General features: G+C 45.6%; 1 protein-coding gene across 1 annotated transcript in view; it reads right to left on the bottom strand.

Annotated features, from left to right (window-relative positions):
- The window catches only part of LOC309602424 (phospholipid-transporting ATPase ID-like), a 68,591-nt gene extending 48,463 nt beyond the window's left edge, over positions 1-20,128 (bottom strand). The window contains exons 1-2 of the mRNA XM_082335994.1: positions 20,049-20,128; positions 8,403-8,461 (exon numbers count right to left, since the gene is read on the bottom strand). Of these exons, the coding sequence (XP_082192120.1) occupies positions 8,403-8,461; positions 20,049-20,091 (102 nt within the window). The 5' untranslated portion in view covers positions 20,092-20,128. The remainder of the gene's footprint in view (positions 1-8,402; positions 8,462-20,048) is intronic.
- Positions 20,129-21,495: the final 1,367 nt, after the last annotated feature.

Genomic DNA, 21,495 nt, shown 5'->3' with positions numbered 1-21,495 from the left:
ACTAATCTGAAAAAAAATATTATAGCCACTTACTTAAAAAAAGAGAAGACAGTAGCTGCAGGAAGAAGTAAGCACAGGGGACCCGACCCTTGTGCGTCAACAGATTTCAGAGGGTCACATACAACATGGGAAAAACTACTCAGTAAATGCTCACATAAAGTTTATAGATCTTTGCCTGCAAAAATCTCAGAGGGGGATAAGAAAAGAATGGGATTGGTTTATTTCAATTCCTGCCTTCTATTTCTGTCCATTAATTACGTCAGAAAAACCACTGAATGAACCAGAGCCATTTGTTTTGTTTCCTATTGCCACTAGGCATGGTAAAAACCCTAGACATAACAGCTTCCAAATGCTTAACTGCAGGAATCCAGGTATCCAGTATTTTCTTCATAGTAGTTCGGGATCATGGTATTGTTTGACACAAACTGTCTTTTGGGACACTGGGACACTACAGACCTCAGGGTAAGGACAGGGAGTATTATAGTGGATCTTCTCATTATTCTAGAATCTATAATTAAAACTAAGCACCAGAAAAAAAGAATTCTTTATAATCACTATTAAGATTTCTAATTCAACGAGTAACTTGTTCATGGCCCTCAGGGGCTAAAGGAATATTAATATTTAATGATAAAAACAAACTAGGGAAAACTTCAGCCTTTCCAATTCAAAGCTCTGTATTCCCACATCACGGGTACAGTTAAAGCTCTGTGTAAGATATCATTTATGTTTTCATGCAATACTCCAGGGCTGCGTGCTTTGACAGCTCGGGGTCTCAGTTGACTACAGGGAAATCTCAGTTGGCCTCTGCTCTTGATCTTACCCTACTCTGTGATGCTTAACACCATCACACACTGTCACTCCTTTAGAGCTGTACCAGAACCTGACTCTGGGGTGGGAGGAGTACTACGGGAACCTGAAGCACCGCAGTGTGTTAAACAGTCCACACGTAGCCATCATTTGATAAGCAATGCCTCTAACACATCATCTGCCTTACCTCCCCCATGCTCTGCCTTCAGTGAGGGAGACTCCCATATGAGAAAAGTGATGGAGAGGAAATATCTTTGAAGCAGCAATTAAGTATTAAGAGACCTTACAGGAACTTTTCGTTCTCCTATAGATTTATAAAAATCAAACATCTATGAAAAGCAGATCTATGGGCCAAGCACAAAGATGGGAATTAGGAGCTTTACACTTACACCCAGATCTGCCCTAGACTTCTGGTTGACCATGGGTAGCCCCTGTGTGCACCTGTGTCCTAAATGAACAGGCTTGAGCATGGTTACCACCATCAGCCTCAAGCTCTCCAGATGCGAAGCTTGACACGAGAGCAACATTGTCTGTGGGTGAGAGGTTATTCTCATCTGCTCTTTTCAGAGGCTAGGTTCACACCTCCTGGAGGTGTGACTCCAACGAAATGCTGTCCCTAAGAATAGTGCTCATCGCACCACAGTTACACAAGTCCAGATCTGGCAGATGAGCTGTTACTTTGGGGGTGTTTTCAGAAGCCCGCCTGTGACGTCCGACCGCGGGCAAACGCTCAGCAGATGGCTCCTACCTTTGTTCGCTGAGCAAACAAATCATCTCTTCTCCGTAAAAGTCACTGGAAATGAGAGACTCTGCTGCTTTTGTGGCTAGATTACAGGGGCCAAAGGGTGATACCCAGAAAAGGCAAGGTATGGCAGGGTATTGACTATCTGAATTTATACCCCTGGTTCAGTGATGCATTAGTTTCTAGCAGCTGGGCAACCTAGCCCAAAGCAAATTTTAGCAAAACCTTGGCAATCCCGCAGGGAGGTGTTGTGCCATGACACCCGGCAATTTCACTGGTACCTGTGTAACACAAAGTACAGACCAATGAAGCAGAAATTGCTTTCCCAGGTGCTTTGATAAAGCCTTGCAAGGAGGTGGCGGGAGCGCAATTCAATGGCGCTTTGTTTAACTGCAGCAGGGCAATTTGAAAGCACACAGATGCCATATGCAGAACCGTGACCATAGGGCTATGAATGTGCTCAAGCACATATTTAATAAACTGTAACAGGGCATGTGGTGCCATGGATGCTTTGTTTTCATAGGGAGTACAGAACAGTCAGACCAGACCAGTTTTAAGCCTACCAGTTTCACTGCCTTATTCCTGACGGTGGGCAGCAGGCCCAACACAACAGAAGACTGAGAAAGGCCAACAGGATGCTGATGGCGTTCATCTGGTCCCTGTAAAGATCTCATCTTGGCTCTCAGAACTAAAAGACTGGCCAAACGCCAGAAATAAAAAGATCTATATCCAACCCACAGTCCTCTTTCTTCTTTTTTCTTCTTTTTTCTTCTTTGTTCTTCTTTTTTCTTAACAGCTTTGGGAATTTCTTACATGTGTAACCCCTCGACTCCCTCTTGGCAACAATAATGAAGGGAGTTCCAGGATCCCATCACACATTGGGTATTCCAGGAAAATCTCTAGGAAAATGTGGTCAATGGTTGTGTTTTCCTATGCTGTTCCTTCTGCCTGGTGTCATCCCATTACAGTTAATCATCACTGTGGTGAGTGTCCTCATCATGATGGTGCAGAGGAGGACATGGAGGCAGACAGAGGTGGCATGCCTTGACGACCTCATGCCATCGCTCACAGACTAGCCAAGTCTAAGGATCTAAAGATCTTGTCTCTTAGTCATCTCCTTCGGACTGCCGCCTTCTCCTGCTCAGCTCAGTACCTGAAGGTGCTGCGAGGCAGGAAGGAGAAGCGAAGGGAAAAGCAGAGCACTGCTGAGTGGTGCAGAGGAGGCAAACTCCAAACCACCGTACCCTGTTCGTTAAGGTCTCATACAACCAGACTCCCAACCAGTACAGTGAGAGTTTTGTCTCCATGAGGTTTAAGCTAAGATGAAGAGTGGAGATCTTGGTCCAAAGGAGTCTATGGACTTCACTGCAGCTCGTGTCTGGCACAGCTCAAACTTTGTGTGCTTGTCAGGGCCCTAATATGCCTTAAAGGTCTTGACCTCACCTGGCATCTCTATCCACAACCCCTATCCAGGGCTCAGGAGCTCACTTAAGCCCAGGCATCAGTCTTCAGTCCTTGCCTGAGTGACGTTGTAGGAGTACCAGTCTCCAGCCTGACATCTGTTCTAGTTTCCCAGATGGACCTATCCAGCTCTGCCTCCTCGATGGACCTTGGACCTATGGTGTAGTCTTGTCTTCAGCTGTGTCTCTCTCGCTGCTCCTGACTGGGCTCCCTAGATGGACCCTGGACATGGTCCATCACCTCACCTTGTCTGGGATGGACAAGATGGCCCCCATTACTAGCATCCTGCCCTGTCCCCCCTGACCAGATGCTGCAGGACTGCACCCTGGTCAGTGTGGGCATTGCCTGCACCGGGGACACCCTCAGCTCCCAGCTTGTCTCCTCTCGTAGGGCAGCCCTGCTGTGGCTGCTCCCTGACAGTGCCTAGGCTGGTCTTCGGGTGAATCCAGCTAATGCCTTCCTAAATGCAGATGGAGCAGCACAGGTTGCTGTTGTACCTGTTCCTTCAGGGGCTACGCAGACCACTTTTCACTTGATCAGATAACACTCCCTTCAGCCTTGAGCATGATGAACACTGGGAAACATTTGCAGGTTGAGATGGGAAGAGAGGGCAGCTGTGCCACCATGCTGACCACATTGACAAGGTCCTTGAGGATAACCCACCAGGCATCCTTCTCAGATCGAAGGACACAAGTGGAGGAGGTGGAGCAGAGTCTGAGCCCACTACTGCAGGTCCTTGCTCTCCAATTAAATTTCAAAGAGGTAAGAATCCAGCTGCTGATCCAGCCCAGGGCAATGTGTATTGGCCATAGGAAGTTAGAGAAATCCCTCCTATTTCACTAGAGAATTCATCCGGTGACCAGGGAGAACAAAAGCAGAGTCCAAGCACTCCCTCGCTGCTGGTCCTGCAGAAAGGATGCTGGTTTGACCCTAGATCTTGATCCAAGATGAAATTTGTCATTGACTCATGTGCCCTGCATTTCCTCTCCTATTGTCTGAAAGCCAATTTCAAAGTTGTTTTTGCAGCCCTTCGTGACGTCCCAGTGCAGCTGTGCTAAATTCCAATGTAAAAGCAAAGAAATAAAAGGGAATTGGGATCAGAACGAACATTAAAAGCCTTCAGAAGAGATTTTCTTCTCCAGAGTGTTGACAGACAGAGAGCCCATCGTGGTGGACCCACACGGGGCAGTCCCCTCTGCAGCTGTGATGGGGACAGTGCAGACAGACTGGGGACAGTGCAGCCAGATTGAATTGCCTCAGATAAGAAGCTTGATTAAAGCCCTGCTTTTCACTTTATTTCAGTCTTTACACAGTCAAATCTCTTACTGAAGTCAGGAAGGATTTTCCTGTCTGCAGTGTGAATAAACATGGGATTACGACTTGACTTTTCATTTTTACTGACCTATATTGAGTTTGTTTTTGTGCTGCACTAGGTGCCTTTGCATGCCACTCATTCACACTTGGTTTCTGAGTCACTCCTAACTAATTTTGTGAGCTGGTGGGTAGTACATACCTCCACACACAAACCTTCCAGTTAACTGCACAGCACTTTGTTTTAAAGTTTCTTTTATTTTTCTAAGCTACTGTGTTCTTGCTGTGCAGGATAAGGCCAAGGATGACTGGGATTGCACCAGTCTGAGCGCCATAGTTTCAGCTTCAGTCTTCACAGTAAGTCCAAAGAAATCCTGACCTACCCAAGCACTGCCACTGCTTGAAGCTGCTGTGCCTTAACCACAGGCACCTCCTATTATTTAATCACAGCAAAAATCATCAGAAGACACGTAAGAGGCTTCTTCAGGTAAGAGACACTTCCCTTGTCCCCTTCTCAGTCTGTACTGTCTCTCTTCACACAGATGAAGGAGACTACGCCAATCTTCCAGCCCACTGCATGACACATCTCATATGCCTATGGGGCGCATTCAGTTTTTCTTCTGAAACTGTCCCTTGGCCTCACCATGAAGCTGTGTTAAGGGGATTTCCACTACATGCACCGCCTATCCACCTTTTATCCTCATCCTACCCTACCAGTCTGGCCTCATGCACTGTCCAACCCTCCTGCCCAGCCCGTGCTCAGCTAAAGAAGCTCCGTGGCTGGAGCAGCGTGGCAGGGATACACTGCAGCTTGGCCTCTTGTGTATTTTCTGATGAGCTCTGGGAGGGAATTTGCCCTCCGAAGTCTCCTGCAAGTCCAAGTGTGATGGATCTGGACGTGCCCTTGCATGCATTGGCAGACACAGCTTTCCACAGTGCAGCATCAAGTTCCTGCAAAGCTGGTTCGCGTGTGTTCGGGAGTCTTGCTTCATACCAGGAGGGCCAGCTTTCAGCAGCTGCCAGAGCTGATGTCAGACTCCACACACAATAGAGTTTTCATGTCTTTCTCAGCTCCTCTCTTCTCCCTTCACAGATACCCTGTAGACTTTGCACCAGGAAGGGACGATAACCACCAACTATTCAGGGACAACACATCCACCTCTGATTGTACATTCCCACTTGCCTGTTCTCACTGAGACTACAGGAGGACAAAGCACCTCTGTACCTTTGATCTATGCCTACATAATAGAAACTCTCTTTTTAGTGAAAGGCCCAAACCTTCACACCGGCTGCGACATACAGCCTTGCTGCAGCAGTAAGGCAATACCCTATGCCTCTGTTTGCATTTCCCTTTCTTTTCCTTACCAGCCTTTCTCAGGAACTGCCTCACCCTAAAGAAACATTTACCACCTCACCTAGCTTTGTTACAAGAACCTGTTCTATAGGTTTTATGGCTAACATGGCCTTAAGTTACAAAGTAGAGTAAACCTCACTCCTGTGGCTTTCACTGTCTAAAACACTTTCTGAGCTTTGTTATATTGCTGGGTTTTCTTCCAGTTTCTGCCCAGTGTCCCTTTTATCTGGCTGGAATAGCTATTGGTGCAGCCTTCCTTGTGCTTTGAGAGAAGACAAGTCTCCTGTGCAGGAGGACAAGGACTAATGGTCCTTGCTGTGGGACTGAGAGCTGGAGGACAGCTCTTCTCCTGGCTCTATAAAGACGACTCAGATCACCATGTGGCTGCCCACGTATGCCGATTCTCACGTCTCAAAGAGCTGAGCACCACAACGAAGCACAGACAGTCCAAACGCTTCTGTTGTTTGCTTGTACACAGGTCAAATTAAATACATAAGGGTGGGAAGACATATTGCGGGAGGATTGTGGCTGCAGGAGACAGAAATTACTCTGTCCAGAAAATGTCAGCATGCTGAGATACAATGGAGCCTAATAGCTGCTGTGCCTGAGCACCGCAGGGCAGGCTCTGGCGTTCGGACAGTCTTGATCCCTCTGGACCACATCCCACTGCTTAGCAGTGCAACCCCACCATGTTCAGACAAATCTGAACGTGAGGAAGGGGCCCAGATTTGACCCTTGCAGTGGATTACAGGACTGGAAGAGCTAACTTTCAGAAGCATCATGTCTATGTTGATGGGAGGGTACCAGGAGACTATCTCCCCTTTTGGCATCTCCAGATGCACCCAGCAATCTATAGCATGGGATCTGAAGTAACTTATGAGCAAGGTTAGTCCTTTTCGTACACCATGGTAACCTGGGTTTAATAAATTGAACTTTTGCCAGGACTTATTGGAAATAAGCAACACAGGACATGATGTGCAGCCCCGTACAGTTAGGGCAGTGCTTGCATCACCACTTAAAGTCTTTTAGTACCTCACCACCCAGTCACCACTTCAACGCTTAGCTCTTTCTGGACAATTTTCTAGATTTCCTAAGCCTCAGTCTACACTGGACTCCAGAAATCATGAGCCACAGCTGACTAAAATGAGGGCTAGAATTATTGAAACTCATTGCCAAGTTTTAACAGGTTATATTGAACTAGCTTTTTGGCTGCCTTCACTTTCACACCTAATCAATAGACTCTCATGGAAACCCTCCAGAGCTCTCCTTAATTTTGGTTATTTGCAAATCCTTGAGCATGTAAGCAATCATCTGGGAAGCAGTGACATGCAAAGTCAGCCTTATGAATGGCTTTTTACAGAAATAGGCTCAGAACCAGAAGAGTTGCTTGTTCTCTCTACCCTGACATCATTGTGCATCTCCCTTCTGCTTCCCTGCCCCATTGCTGCACATAGCCTACGTTGCAATCATTCAATGAAAGATCACAAATCTGTGCGTAGTGGCAATACTACTGGCAGGTTCTGTGCAAATCAAATGCTCTTTCCCAGTCTCAAACCACCAAGCTTGATAAGGCATTCGTGCTGCATAGTCCTTTACCTATATTAACTGCAATGCATTTCATATTCAGGACATGTGCAGCAGCTCTGTACCTAGGAAGTCTCTAACCTGTGTTCGTTAGTTCATGGATGAAAGGTGACCACTGAAAACCATCCAGTTCATGTTGCCAACACATCAGCTACATTAAGATCTTTAGTCAAAGCTGTTGGCAAGTCAGACTTTCTCTCTCACAAGAAATTACAGTGATCTGAAATGTTGAGTTTTTCCAGTTTTCACCGAGAAAATACTTGTGATGTTCCTAAACCAAAACATGATTCAAAGGAATTCCTGAGTAAAACTGAAGGATGAATTTCACCACTGGAATTCAGATATGCAGAGGACAAAAATCCACAAAATTTGTTTCAATATCACTTGGCAGCTGCAAACGCTTTGAAAGAATGCAGCTTCAGGATCATCTCAAGGAGGAGATGACCCTGAAGCCAGGCAGTACAGGTCTAGCAACTGAGCTAGCCCTCCTCTGCACACAGTGTCAGCAAATGGTCCACAAGCTTTGGAAATCAAGTTGCCAAAGGGGCTGCCTGGCACTCTAGCCTGGCAGACCTGGGTCACAGCCAGCCCATGTCATGATGCTCCTTGGAGTCACAGCTTTCATGGCACAACATCAATCTAAGTAGGCTGTTAAGGAGCTGGAAATGAAGCTGGCAGGAAGCCAAAAAGGCCAGATTCAAAACCTTCCTGCCAGAAAGGATTTCACTGCAAGGGCTGAGGAACTGACACATTTCCTTTCACGTTTTACTTTAAATGGAGACACATTTCCAACAGAAAACTTCCCTCAGGTTCCTTTATTGAAAGGCCTTGGAGCCTGATCCTGCAAACACTTTGACTCACAAATAATTTTCTGGAAGTGTGTAAAGTCACTGTGTTATGCTTTTCCAGCATTAGGTCTCCTTCTACTGCCCATTCGCAGGGTTGACACCAAAGACAGAGCTCCCTATGGTTGACTCAGCAATGAACCATCTCTGATGGTTCATCTGGCACGTTTGCCTTGTTTGCAGAGTCATAACTAGCGTGCAGTCATGTCACCCCCTTGAAACAACATTCAAGACATGAAGCAGCTGCAGCTACATCTGTGACTGCATCTGCATGAAAAAACATACTCTGGTTACTTACAGCATATTCAAACTGCAGATTAAAATCCCGGTTGTTTGCTTGAAGTTGTCTCTCTTCCTCTGTAAAGAAGAGGAAACACATCAGACATGCTTGAAGGTAAGCAGAGTCAATACAGATATGAATGAAGCATCACAAAACAAAAGCAGAGCTGCTAAAAGGTAATATCACCAGGAATCTGTGCTCTGGGCTAACTGCCCCATGTCAGGGAATTGAAGAAGCTGGTGACACTGACAGAGCAGCACTGTGGACTGGTACCATAGCACTCTGAGCCCGTACTCCAAGTCTCCTCTGCCCACAACCCGCTGCAATGCCAGCACTGGTTTAACAGGTTGTTCATCTTCTCCTGGGTAAGAATTACCACTTAACTAGTGGTGCTCACTATTCCTGCCCTGCTCCATCTCTTCCCCCTGATGTCTGTGGGGCTGTTGCCATCAGCCTACTGTTAGTGCCCTGCCTCCAGTACAAGTGCATCTCCTAGCATCACCCCACAGGTGGGACATCACCACCATAGCTATCATGAAATCAAAAGCTACTGGAAGGGATTTCAAAAGGTCATCATATCTATCCTCTGCCTCAAGACAGGGCCATGCCTGTTGCTCCCAGCAAATGTCCTAGAAAGCTCCATTGATGGCTGTTCTTCAGACTGCTGATTACAGGGCTGCAGTGTCCTTCCCTTGGGAGAGGTTTGTCCCCATTATCTGACATAAAACTCATTACTTCAATTTAAACAAATTATATCTTCTCCTGGGATGGTCAACAGTGTTCTTCTCTTCCCCTTCAGTTCCGTATTCTACTTGCCAAGGACACAGAGTACAGACGAGTTCATTATATATTGAAGGCTGTTATGCCTTACTGTAATCTTCTCTTCCCAAGGGTAAGCAATTCCAGTTTCTTCAGCCACTTCGTATGGGTCAGTCTGTCGAAGTAGCATCCCTCTTGCTGCTTTCAAGTGGGCTTCCCTGCTAGTTCACCTCATTCTGGACATGCAGTGGCCAAAATGGGCCATAGTTTGCAGCTGAGGCCTTACCAAAGCTGACTGGAACACAAGGGACACTCCACCTATCTCGTAGACAATACATACTTGACATAGGAATTCACCTAGAAGTAATTGAAAATAAAACCCTTATGCACCACCAGCATGCAGCTGACAGCGTTCCAGAGTGTGATCCATTTTGGCAGATCCTTTCTGGCAGAGCCGATGCCTCATCAGGCAATGCAAATCTTTCATTTGTCCTTGCTGAACTGCATCCAAATTTTTTCAGGCTATTTCTCCAACTAGTCAATTCTAATCCTATCTTTCAGTGTGCTTGTAGCTCCTGCCAGTGTGGTGCCATTTGCAGATTTACTGTGTTCTTTATTCTGCCAGCCAAGATGTAGAAGAAAATATTGAATACCAGACTCAGGACACATCCCTGATGAATCTCTCAAGTTTCATAATCAGTCATTGATAACTATTGTCAGTGTATTTTTTTTTCTGAAAATCCTGGCACTCGCTGTATGGTGATTTTATCTTGAGCATGTATCTCCAGTTTACTTGTAAAAATGCCATAAGTGGCAGTCAAGATACATGACAGCTATCTCAGGCTTTTTCACTAGCCCTCTGGCTACCACTAATACAGAATTAATTTTGGTTTGATGCAGTTTTTCAGGACTGCTGACTGTTAATCATCTTTTCCCCACACACACACTTCTAGTTACTTTGAAGTGGTTTGCTGGATTGTTTCAACCTTTACCCAAGAAATGAAGCCAATATATCTATAATCACTCAGCTTTTCTTTTTCCCCTGTTTCATGATAGATGCTATGCTTGCTCTTTTCCCAGCCTTCTGAACTCTGCCTGTCTGTGCACCAGAAACTCTCAAAGGCAGGATTGCTCCAGGCCATGCTCTACTTTACCTAGCCAACACATTCCCTCTCTATTCCCAAAACCTCCCCCCTTCTCCTCTGTTTCTGGCAACCGGTATGTTAGATGTCTAAAGAACCCCCCAAACCAGATTCCTTAGCATTATTTGCTAGGCTTTTTTCACTGAGTAGCAGACATAACCCTTTTTTGATCTCCCTCTTCATAGAAGGGTTAGAGAACCCCAGAGATCCCAACTCTTACGGAACAAATTTTATTGCCCTTTATGTCCTTGATAGCTTTTTCTCACTTTCAGCCTTTGCCACACAGTTTGTGCTGGATAAAACAAGCTGCTTTGCACCTTCTAGAGGTATCCTTCCTCTGCCTGAAGTGGAGGAGCTTGTTGATTTTGCCATTTCACTCACCCTTCTGAGCCTCTCCCTGAAGGATGATAACTTAAACCTGTGCCCTTAATGTCAATTATTTAAGGAAACGACAGCTCTGCTTAATTCTCCCTCCACCCCAGGTTTCCTTCACCTGAGATCTCTGTTACTAGTTCTTCATATTTACTGAAGATTTCCTTCTTAAAGTCCATTTTAAACACGTTGCTATTGTCACTTTTTCCTACGTATCATACCATCATGTCATAAATCATTCCCGTTTATACTCCCTCCTGCTTTCACAGGACCAGCCAGCTCCTCCCTGTTGGAGGGAATCAGTTCTGGAACAGCCTCCTCTCTTGCTCCAAAACATTACCCACCTCTGCACCAAAACACTGTGCCAGCTGAACAGGCCGTGTTCCCCTACGCTCCTCTCCAACTCTGCCTCTGCATAGCTAGAATTCTTCATTTGCCACCATGCCCTGTCTCAGAAAACTTTTTTTTTTTTTTTTTTTTTTCACAAAAGACTGCCCTTCTTGGTTTTCTATGCCTGTGTTCTTTACCCTTGTGGCATTACTCAGAGATCTGCAATTTGTTCATCTCCTTCACGCTGGATCTCAGAGTACACAGACATACAAGGAAAACCTCTGTTACCCTTCCAGAACAAGCTTTATTCTTTTCTATTAATATTCCAGCCTCATGAGTTATCCCAGCACGTGTCTATTACACCTATTAAATGATATGTTAAGACATCTAGTTCTCCCTGTTTATCCACTCTTGCATTAGCAAGCGTCTAAGCTATTCAGTGCATTGAACTGCTATCCCTCCTCCTTTCCCTCCAGTAACCCTGTAAATAACACAGCATCCCTAATTTTTAAGCCCTTTTTCAGATCACCATTTTTTTTGTCTCTGTCTGTGGGCTGTTTTCATCAAGTCCTCTAATTACTAATGTAAAGCTATGTTAGCAGGTAAATGTGCTTTTCCCTTTCTTCAGGCACATCTAGCTGTGTCGGGCATTTTTGAATCAGCTCTCATCTACCCCAACTGGATGATTCAGACCAACCACCGAGGCTTCATTCAAGACCCTCAAAGTGCTTAATCCTTCACTGCTTTCCTCGGACACATTTTTCTCATCTTTCACAATGGGGAGAACAATGTAGAGAGAGATCAGAGTAACTTGTTTGGTGTCCCAGAGGAAAACAGAAGCAGAGCTCAAGAGGTCCAGGCTTGCAGGGCTTCTACTATTGTGTTATGTGCCCCTTCAGGAATTTTCCTGAGAGCAACCAGTACTATCAAAGCAGAAGAAAGATAAAGCTATTTGTTAAAAACAGAACTTCCCAACACTCGCACATTTCCTCTCATACAGTAAGTGCTACTCTTATCCCCTCCCCAGGGGCTCTGAGTCTAGTCCTGGAATAAATGCCACAGAAAAGATAAATGGCTTTAATGTAAATAGGAATAGATGACAAAGCTTAAAAACCTACTGGGCTACAGAGGCATGCTTGCAGAGCCCATGCTGGTCCTGGGAAAGGGGAAGCGGCAGGCAGGGGCAGAGCTGTTTGCACGCTCCACGAGCTTTTGTGGAGCAGCGCAAGCAAGCCAAAGCCCTGCGGCAACCCTGAAACGAAAGGCTGAACGCTTGTGGGGAACGACATTGTCCGTGCTGCTCACAGCCAGCCAGTCTGCCCAGCTGCCTCGCCAGAAGGAGCCATGGAAATGCATGATGGACGGAGAGGCACGAAGACATCCAGAACTGCTAACCTGGGCTGCAGCCCTTTGGGTACCTATTCCCTTGCCAGCACATGAGACACAGGGCACATGGCAGAGCCTGGAGGTCACACAGCATCTTCTGAGAGGCTCTAAAGTCCTCAGTGACTTTCTGGTTTTTGTAGGCAGGGCAGCCCTCAAGGGGACTGTGCACAGAAACAGAAATCCAAGTGCTTCTGGCAGCAGCTGGACATGCTGCGAGCTCCTTTGCTCTTCCCAGGGCTCACTGGGGGAGTGAGGAGCCGTCCCCCTTCCTCAGCCTGCCCCTAGGGTCTGTGCAGCCAGGGAAGAGGCACCTGACGCCTGCCTTTGAATTCAAGGGTCTCAAATGCTCCTAGAAAGAAACCATGTGTGTATCTACTCCAGTGAGGAAAGGAGCCTGGCTTCTCACCATGGTGAGATGCACTCTGCACGAGGAATGGCTTTTATGTGAGACACACAAATAGCTGCAAACAGCTTAGGGATGGCACAGAAACATGAAACAGACGGGAAGCAGAACAGCAAATGAAACTCACTCAAGGCATTGCCCTCCTGTGCCTGACCATATGGTACTGAAAGGCAGGTTTTCTAAGAACAACCCATTTCTGAAGGCCCCAGATAGCTATGAACCTGGTTCAAAACTGAATGGAAAGTCTCTGGCCTGCCATAGCCATCCATCCCTCTCAGAGGCGGTGACCTTAAGGCTGAAATAGAAGGCTAATGTCTAGTGGCAAGATTTCAATTTTCCTTACTGGATAACAGCAAATACCTTTGGCTAAAGCAAGAACAACCACAACAAATTGCAAAGGACGCCTCATCTAACAACATCAGCAAGCAGAACTTTGTGCTCTGGCTACACCAAAGGAGAGCCGCCACTGACCACATGCACAGGGCAACTCTGCCTCAGTGGTTTTATTTTTACCAACAGAGGAGCATGAGGTCCTACTGCTGTGCCTCCTAAACCAGCAGTTCTCAACTATCACAGGCCAGACAGCTCTTATTTGTTTCTGGAACTGTTCGGACAGAAATGAAACCTCTTGGATGATCACAATAAACAAAAAGTTAGGGAAAGTCAAGCATTACACCAGCTTTGCCTGGAACCCACAGCTCAGGGTATTTTGGCTGTAGATCCAAGCATGCATGTCTTATCATGCCCCGTTGATTCTGAAAGCATTGAGGAAAAAGGGACGGGAAAGCTGAAGGGCTCTCAGATGAGAAGTTTTTAATTTCTTGAAACTTTTTTGTATCTCTAAGCAACTCAAACTTTCTGCTTCTGCAAACTGCAGTCACAAATCACTGGAAAGAAGGAATGGGATTTGTGCTCCAAGTTATCATTTCACTGCCACTGAAAACTATTTTAAATTATTCATCAGTGGAAACTCAGCGTACATAAATATGGCTTAGTGCCCAGTTCTTGGCCTAACCACTGAGACCAAGTCACTGGGGAAGTGGCTGTTTTCTCAGGCAGACAGATTCAGGTGGTAAACCACAGAATAACATCTGTATTTAATAAAATTAAACCCATGCCAAAAAATCAGCTATAAATGTAACTGGCCAGCCCACCAGCCTTCTCCATTTAGGACTGCTGCATGGAAAAGTCTTGCAAAAGGTTAGATTCAAGATCTGGTCAGACAGCCTGGAAATTTGTTTCTCGTTTATGCTAAGGAGCATGTGCCAAGAGCAATGCTTTCAACTGGCTGTTGGAAAAGTTTTGTAGATATTAGGTCTTGTGGCTCCAAGAAACAGGAGGTTAAGACCTGCCTGGTTTTGCCAAGTCATATACAAACTAGGGCCTAATACCTCATGGATGAAACAAACAAAGCCCAATTAGGGGAGTGCTGGCGTAACTAAGCCTGACAACAGAACAGAGACAACATAAGCTCTGTAAAAATAATCATCTCTACTCCACCCTTTAAATAAGCGACCTCGAGAGCACGAATGCTGCCCTGGACCAGCTACAAAGAGTGGCATCCAGGAGCTGGGCTCATCTCCCCAGCTTCCCTTGCAGAGTGGCTCTTAGCAAAGCTATGAACCTTACCAATACCAAGTTGTGAAAGCTGTAACACGGTTATTCTGCTCCCAAGGGCACATATCTGACCTTCCTGAGCCTGTCCTTCAGGCAGCAGTGATTCAGGCCTCCCCTGCAACAGGCTATAAGCAGTCTCAGAAGACCTGCAGCAGTCGCAGTACATTCTTTGCTTCAAATCTCACAATGTGCCTCCTTCCCCCTGTTCCATCTGCCCCTCGAATTTATTGACCCTGCTTTTGGGCACCTCATCATCACTGCGTGACCCAGCTTTTGGTATCACCTCTCAGCAATGGCACAAGTGCCACCTCGCATCCAGTGCACAGGAGATCACCCATCTTTTCACAGGCAGAGAAATCCTAGCCCTTATTTCTGGTCTTTGCTGGACTGTTCTCACAGCACAAGTAATGGAAATATGTCACGGTGCGTTGATACCGCTATCCTCCCTCCAAAAAAGAGCATTACAGTGTTCATTGAAGGCAACTCCATGGGAGAGGGCAAGGCATTGTATACTGTATTAGGCAACTAAAATCACTGCTCCTAGGGAGGTTATTATACAAGCTATTAGCCAAAATCTCCTTTCACCTTAAAGCAATAAATGCTCCTTTTTGAAATCATGAGAGATGAAGGAACCATGCAACAAGTTACTCGATTTGCAGGCACTGTACTGGGGCAGAGTCCCTACTATTGGGTTAAAGAGAACAGGATTATATTTTATAGCAGCAGTATCACAGGATTTCACATCCACAACACAGCAGTGCCTTGCTGGGATCAGAGCTGCACCAAGTGAACTCTACCCAAAACCAAAGCCAGGGATCTTTGCCCAACAAGCTCAACATTTAATATGGATCAGAGGCTACGTGGGTGAAAGGAAGAGTCATACAACAGGTCTGAGGCTCACACTGGTTAAATATTTACACTTCCCAGCCAGTCTGGGACTCAGACAAAAGCCGAACCCTCATTACCCGAGGGTCAACCCAACGCTGTAACCTGCCTGGTGCTGGTGTGCCAGCTGCTCTGCGGCAGAAAACCGAAGCCCATCCCTGCCCTGAACCGCAGCCAGAGCCTGGCAGGGTGCAGCGAGCATGGCTGGGGCAGGAGGAGCGGTGAGAACCTGGTGGGATGGAAACGGGGAAGGGGAAGGTCACAGCCAAGCCCTGCTCGGAGCAGGAACATGCCCAGCTGCCTGGCAAGCAAACGTGTTTTTTTATTATTGACTCAGAAGAGGGGCTCTCCCAGGCTCCATGTTACAAAACTGCACATTTTCAATGTGTAGATGCCCCTTCCTTTATGGAGCCTCTCTGGCTGCTGTGGCTGGAGAGGATTTATGCTGGCAATCACATGCATTTTCATCTCTGAAATGGACTGGCTTGTACTGAGTTTGAGGATTTAATTTAAAAAAAAAAAAACTGTGGCAAGACCATTCAGTTATACCACCATAAATGGGTTTAGCCCTATTCCCTCCTGCCTGTTCTTCCATTATCAAATAAAGAAATTCTTTATCATGTCTTTTTGCCTCAAAAGAACAAGAATCCTCCTTCCTCCGGAAGAAATCAAATGCAAGAAATACACTTTTGTGCTCATGGATTGTGTCTTTTGTGCCTGGTACTGAGCTTACCCTCCTGCTAGCACTAAACAAACACTACATGGCAACTGGAATTTCCCACACAGGTAAAACATTTCATATGTTCCTGGTATTAATGCAAAATGCTTTTTTTGCTGGCATCACTAACAGAGGGCCCACTTAGGAGATATACTGACATATCTCCATTTTCATACAGCAGATGCAAGGTCTGAAATCAAAAATCTTGAGGGTGAACTGGAATTATTTCTGCCTCAGGTCCAGTAAATCTTTCTTTAATATGAAGATAAAGCTCAATATTAGATCCTGCCCTTTTCTAAAAGCAATATTTGATATTATCACCATAAGGAGAGAGAAAACAAGAAAAGAGAGCTCTAAAAGGATGCCTCAGATTTTCCCAGCATGTACAATGCTTGTGGTCAAACAGCACTTTTGAGACACAGGCCTGCAAGAAGTGCTAGATAACCTTGAAATAGAAAATACTCCCTGTTATGTTATTCTGGGAAGGAACAGAGGCTGCCTTGTCTCTCCGTTTCCTCATCTCCTGCAATAATACCAGTTCTAGTTTTCCTTGGCTTCCTCCTCCCGGCGATGTCTCATCCACCTGCCTTGGCTCTGAGCAAGGGGTGGGGACTCACCATGTCTCAGAAATGCCTTGCGACAGTTTATTTCTCAAGAAGCATCTACCTCTTTTCATGTTTGTTTTCAGTCCACTTCAGAATGAAAGTATGCATTTTTCAAATATATTAGCAGTGGAAATTCTGTCTCTTCTTCATTTTAGAAAACTTTGATTTTCAAAATTTTATTTTTTCAAATTTGATTTAGACTTTTATAGCACTTTGTATGCTGTTTTTTGTAATAGTAGTTCACAATATTTTGACCCATATCAACATACCAAGTAAAGCAGCTGAAATGGTAATTTATTTTTATTTTAAAAACTAGTCTGACAGTGACTACCTGGCACATATAATTTCCTTTACTAGAAAACAGTGTCTCCTAGACATGCTGGTAATGCCACAGCTTGACACAGTTGCACATGTTGTTAATAACAGTGATAGGAAGTGATGTAAAAATCATAAAAATAAATACAGCTCTGAAACAAACTTTGAGAAGTTTTTCAATTCACAGTTATTTCCCTCATGGGAAATTATGTAAAAATAAATATATTTTTCATACTCAATGTCTGTTGTGGTAAGACATTTCCTATCAGATCTGAATGGGAGTCCCAGAAGGCAGCCAAACTTTATGTCTGTAGGGCCAGTCTTGGATGGCTTTCTCTATAGGGAGCTGCTCTGCCCGGAGCCTAGCTGCTCAAAAACCAGCTTCCCTGGAGAGCAGGCTGTCCCTAGCAGCAAGAAGGAAAACCCAATGGAGCTTTCCAAAAGCCATAGCTCAATTTATATCCTTCCTCTTCCTCTCACAGTGCCCGTAGGCTGGGATTTATGGAGACGAAGCTGCAGCAATGGCTGGTCTTGCCATTGACTGGAAGCACACACCTTGGGATAAGCTTATTTGTGTAAATGAGTTCTCCCTGTTCCCTATTTCTGTTCATTTCATAGATAGTACTAGACCATCCCCATCATCAAGGTACAAAGCTCCAGTGCTGAATGAAGCTGCCATAGGATCAAGCCAGTGAGCAAAGATAATCCTCATTTATCAGCCATCACCAAGGCATGATCCTTATTTCTTCCCACATGCTCCATGAATGAAAGTGTCCTCATTCCTTTCTGTTTTATCAATGTTCATTGTAGGTTAAAAACTCCAGCATAAAACACCTCAAGCATCCCTTCCACAGAAACACTACTGCTGCTTATCTAAGAGAGGTACTTCCCCACTTTGGCTTGAAGAGCTTCACTAAGGTTTGGTCATCAAGGAACTGGTTTCCTCCAACAGTCTTTGTGTGTTTGACATGACACTACACATATTACTGCTCTGTGAAGCTGAGTTTTAGTTACACCTCTGATTCCTTGTATAAAGAACATAAAACTATAAAAGACTGATTCTTATCTCTGAGAAATTTAGACCATGTAAACTGTCTTGTTAAACTATCCTGAAAAATCTCTCCTAATTTTGCCTGCATCTCAGTCATGTCTTGCTGGGGAGAAACAGCAAAATATTACTGGTTCTCACGGGAGCAATCCTGATCCCAGTTTCAGCAGCTGATGCCTGAGGTAATCCATTCCCTCCCATGAAAGTCATACCACGAGCATGGCTCTTCAGTAAGGTGAACTGTCATCCAGCTTTGTTTCTGGAATGGAAATTTGGTCTTTCCATAAGCAGTACTGTCCCTCTGAGATGAGTGCATGGGGTGTTCCCCGAAGAGCCTCATCTGCTCTCAGGCAGCACAGTCCTACGGACTTCTCCAAATACAAAGGCTTATAAACTGCTGGATTAAAATAACACTTCAACCCTGGCATTTACGCCAGTGAAATGTTTGCAAGGAGCAATCATAGCCCTTTCAGCTTCTGGGCTGCATGGCAAAAGAATTAAAAATAAAAGGGGAGGAAAAGCTCTTTTAGCTTCCTGTTATGGAAGCTCCTCATTCCCTTATCACCCCAGCTTCCTTTATCCTTCTCTGAACTTCCTCGAGTTTGAATTCACTAGTTTTGAACTGGTGATCAAAAGCACATAAAATGTGAAAATAAATGATTCTTCCCTATAAAGTATGTTCCTTTATATCTAGAAAGATCTGAGTTTCTTAGACACTTGGTTGAAGGGGGGGGCAAACACTGCTCTGCTAGAACCCAGATACAGGGCCATGCAAAACACAAAATTTTCCTAATATAGCAACATAATCTTTTTGATAATCAGAACAACTACTGCTCTACAAGTGGGGATGTCCTGCGTGGACGGTGGCTCACAGAGAAGCCTGTGCTCCCTCATCTCCAAAGCCAAGATGGAGAAAGAGACCTCGGGCTGGCAGAGATCCTTCCCCGGGAGCAATCACAACCTCCTCTCCTGGGACTATCAGAGCAGCAAACGGATGCCCCTGTCTTAACACCAGGGCTCACAGTCTGCCCTGCACCAGGAAGGGGAAACAGCAGCACAATTGCAAAAATAAACCCTTGGGAAAAAGCTATTCAGTCTTCTGAGCTCAGAGAGGTTGGGAAAAAAATAATTTCATGTCAAAATACGAGTAGGGCACTAATCTCTGCGTTCATCAAATACAGGGAGGAACACCCTGGAAAGGAAGGGCTAATGACTTTCCCTCTTCACAGCGTCTGCAAACCTGGATCCCTGACCAGAGATTGTACCCTGGGCCTGGAGGTGAAGTGATAAAACACGAGACTCAGTTCAGTGTCTCCTGCTGCGAAGCCTGATGAAGATGCATCCTAAGAGGCTGTAGGAAGCTGGCCCACTTTAAGGATATGCTAGTAGCCCTCCTGCTGGGCTTCTTCCAAGCATTCATCTCTGCAGGGATTTCTGCTGCAAAATCCAGTGAGGATTGTGCTGCAGAGGATGGTTGCTCCCTATCTCCACACACGCTTATTTGGGTGCCACGTGGAGCTCACAGGGAGGGAATTATGTAGGCTCTGGTTTCTCCTCCAAGGTTAGCATTCCCCTCAGCAGCTTTTGGGGTGCTCTCAAGAGTGCATCTCTATACTTTGCTCTTCTTCCTACCTCTCATTGAAGGGAATATCCGGGCCATTGCCATTAACACATTTCATCGTCAAAAGACTGCATCAGACCTTCACACTCACTTGCTTCTGGCATATTTTATAAACTGCTTGAGAGAGGGCACTGTGCGTTGCTCATCCACGCACTCCTGCAAAAGATCCTTGTACAAAAGACACCAAAACCCAACTTCCCCAAGCCAGTCATGTGCCATGACAGAGCACAAACTTTGCAGCCTGTTCTCTTTCAGATGTCCCCCGGTTCACTGGCACACAGTCCACAGCACTCCCCCAAGGTAGTTTTGAAATGCAGGAAAAGTGAAGAAAGAGTGCCGTCCTCCACCTGCTCTGCAGGTGTAAGACATGCTCCCAAGCGTGCTCTCAAGGGCTCACACGTGTCCTGTATTTACATTCCTTAGGTTGTCACTCGTGACAATGGCTTTACCAGACCACACTCACCTTTCAGTTTCTTCTTTCCAAATTTTAATCCAAATAGAGACATCCCAAAACTTTATTTTAGTCCAACTCCATGGAACTTCTGCAAGAGAAAAGAGAAGGTAATTTACAATGGGGGCTTCTAGTCCTGCAGCATGACAAGATACAGCACATATACATGTAATTCCGTGCCTGTAAAATGGGAGAACCAAATTCCGAAGCACCGCGGCCAACAGCTACAGTTGATCACATAGCGTGTTTTAAAATGCAAAACCATCTCATGTTTGCAAGTTGCACTGCATCAGTGCCGGCTACCTTACCTTGCACATTTTGATTTTTTCATCTCCTCACGTGGTACAAAGAAGGGGCTGGTGGAGGAGAGACTGAAAAGGACATTCCTGCTACCTTGGCCTGTATGAAAAGCAGAAATACACACAGGGCTTGTACTTAAGGTACAGAGGAACTGTGTGACTACCCAGAGCACAGCCAGCCTCCCTGAAGAGGAGGAAGCAATGGGAAACACTGGTTCTGTGCTCGACATGTGCTGGCTCATACTGTTGTTTGTCTGCTGGTCGCCCTCTGTGTTAGGGGTGGACTAGCCTGTATGGCTCTGAGTAAAACTTCTCCCTGCTGGCTGCAAACTTCCTGGCCCGAAAGCCAGGCACCAGAAATGCATTTAAGGCACTGAATATATCTTGATATGCAGAGGAATTGACCATTAAATAAAATCATATCAAAACCTGTCAGTAATGAAACTTTTGGTGTTCCAAGCATCAGACAGATTATTTAAAGGACTTAATGGTGATGTTGATGCTGACAGCCTGCGAAGATCTGTGAGCACGGGAAGAGTCAGCACTGCCCAGCATGCCTGGCTGACTGGGAGCCTGAATCAACAACAGTGTTGTACCAGTTGCTGAACTGGCCAGTGGAGCCAAGCTGAGACATTTGAGGGAATCATAATCTGTTATCTAGAACAAGTTTTCTTGGTGACAGAATGAAGTTTTTGCACTTTATCTTACGCTATCTGTGCAGAGCAAGGGTGTCTAAGGAGACAAGTATAGCAAATATATTGTATTTTGGAAACACGAAAGTGCGAATACAGCCTGTGCCACTGCTCAAATGCAAGCCAGATACAATATCACCAGGCTGTGCCCAGTGCAAGCTAAGGCTTCACGTCTTTTCAGAAAACGAAGGTAAACTTTAAGGAAAACTCTACAATCACTGCATAGGTCGAGCATTTCTGTGCAGATCTCTATTCCAGATGCCAAAGCAAAGCTATATTTAGCAGCTGCAATTCAATGAGCCTGAGATAACGCAAAGAGCAGCAGGTAAACGCCAGCCAGCCAGCTAAGGGCTGCACACCCTGAGCACTGCGCAGCCCCAGCACGGTGCTCCCTGCTGCTCACCGCGGCGTTTGGGAACCCCTCTGAGCCCACTGTGCTTGAAAGAGATCCTTTTTCTATTCACTCAT

Source organism: Platalea leucorodia, assembly GCF_965183815.1.
Source record: "Platalea leucorodia genome assembly, chromosome: Z".
In the NCBI taxonomy this organism is placed as follows: domain Eukaryota; kingdom Metazoa; phylum Chordata; class Aves; order Pelecaniformes; family Threskiornithidae; genus Platalea; species Platalea leucorodia.
This window is presented reverse-complemented; position numbering and strand designations above follow the sequence as displayed.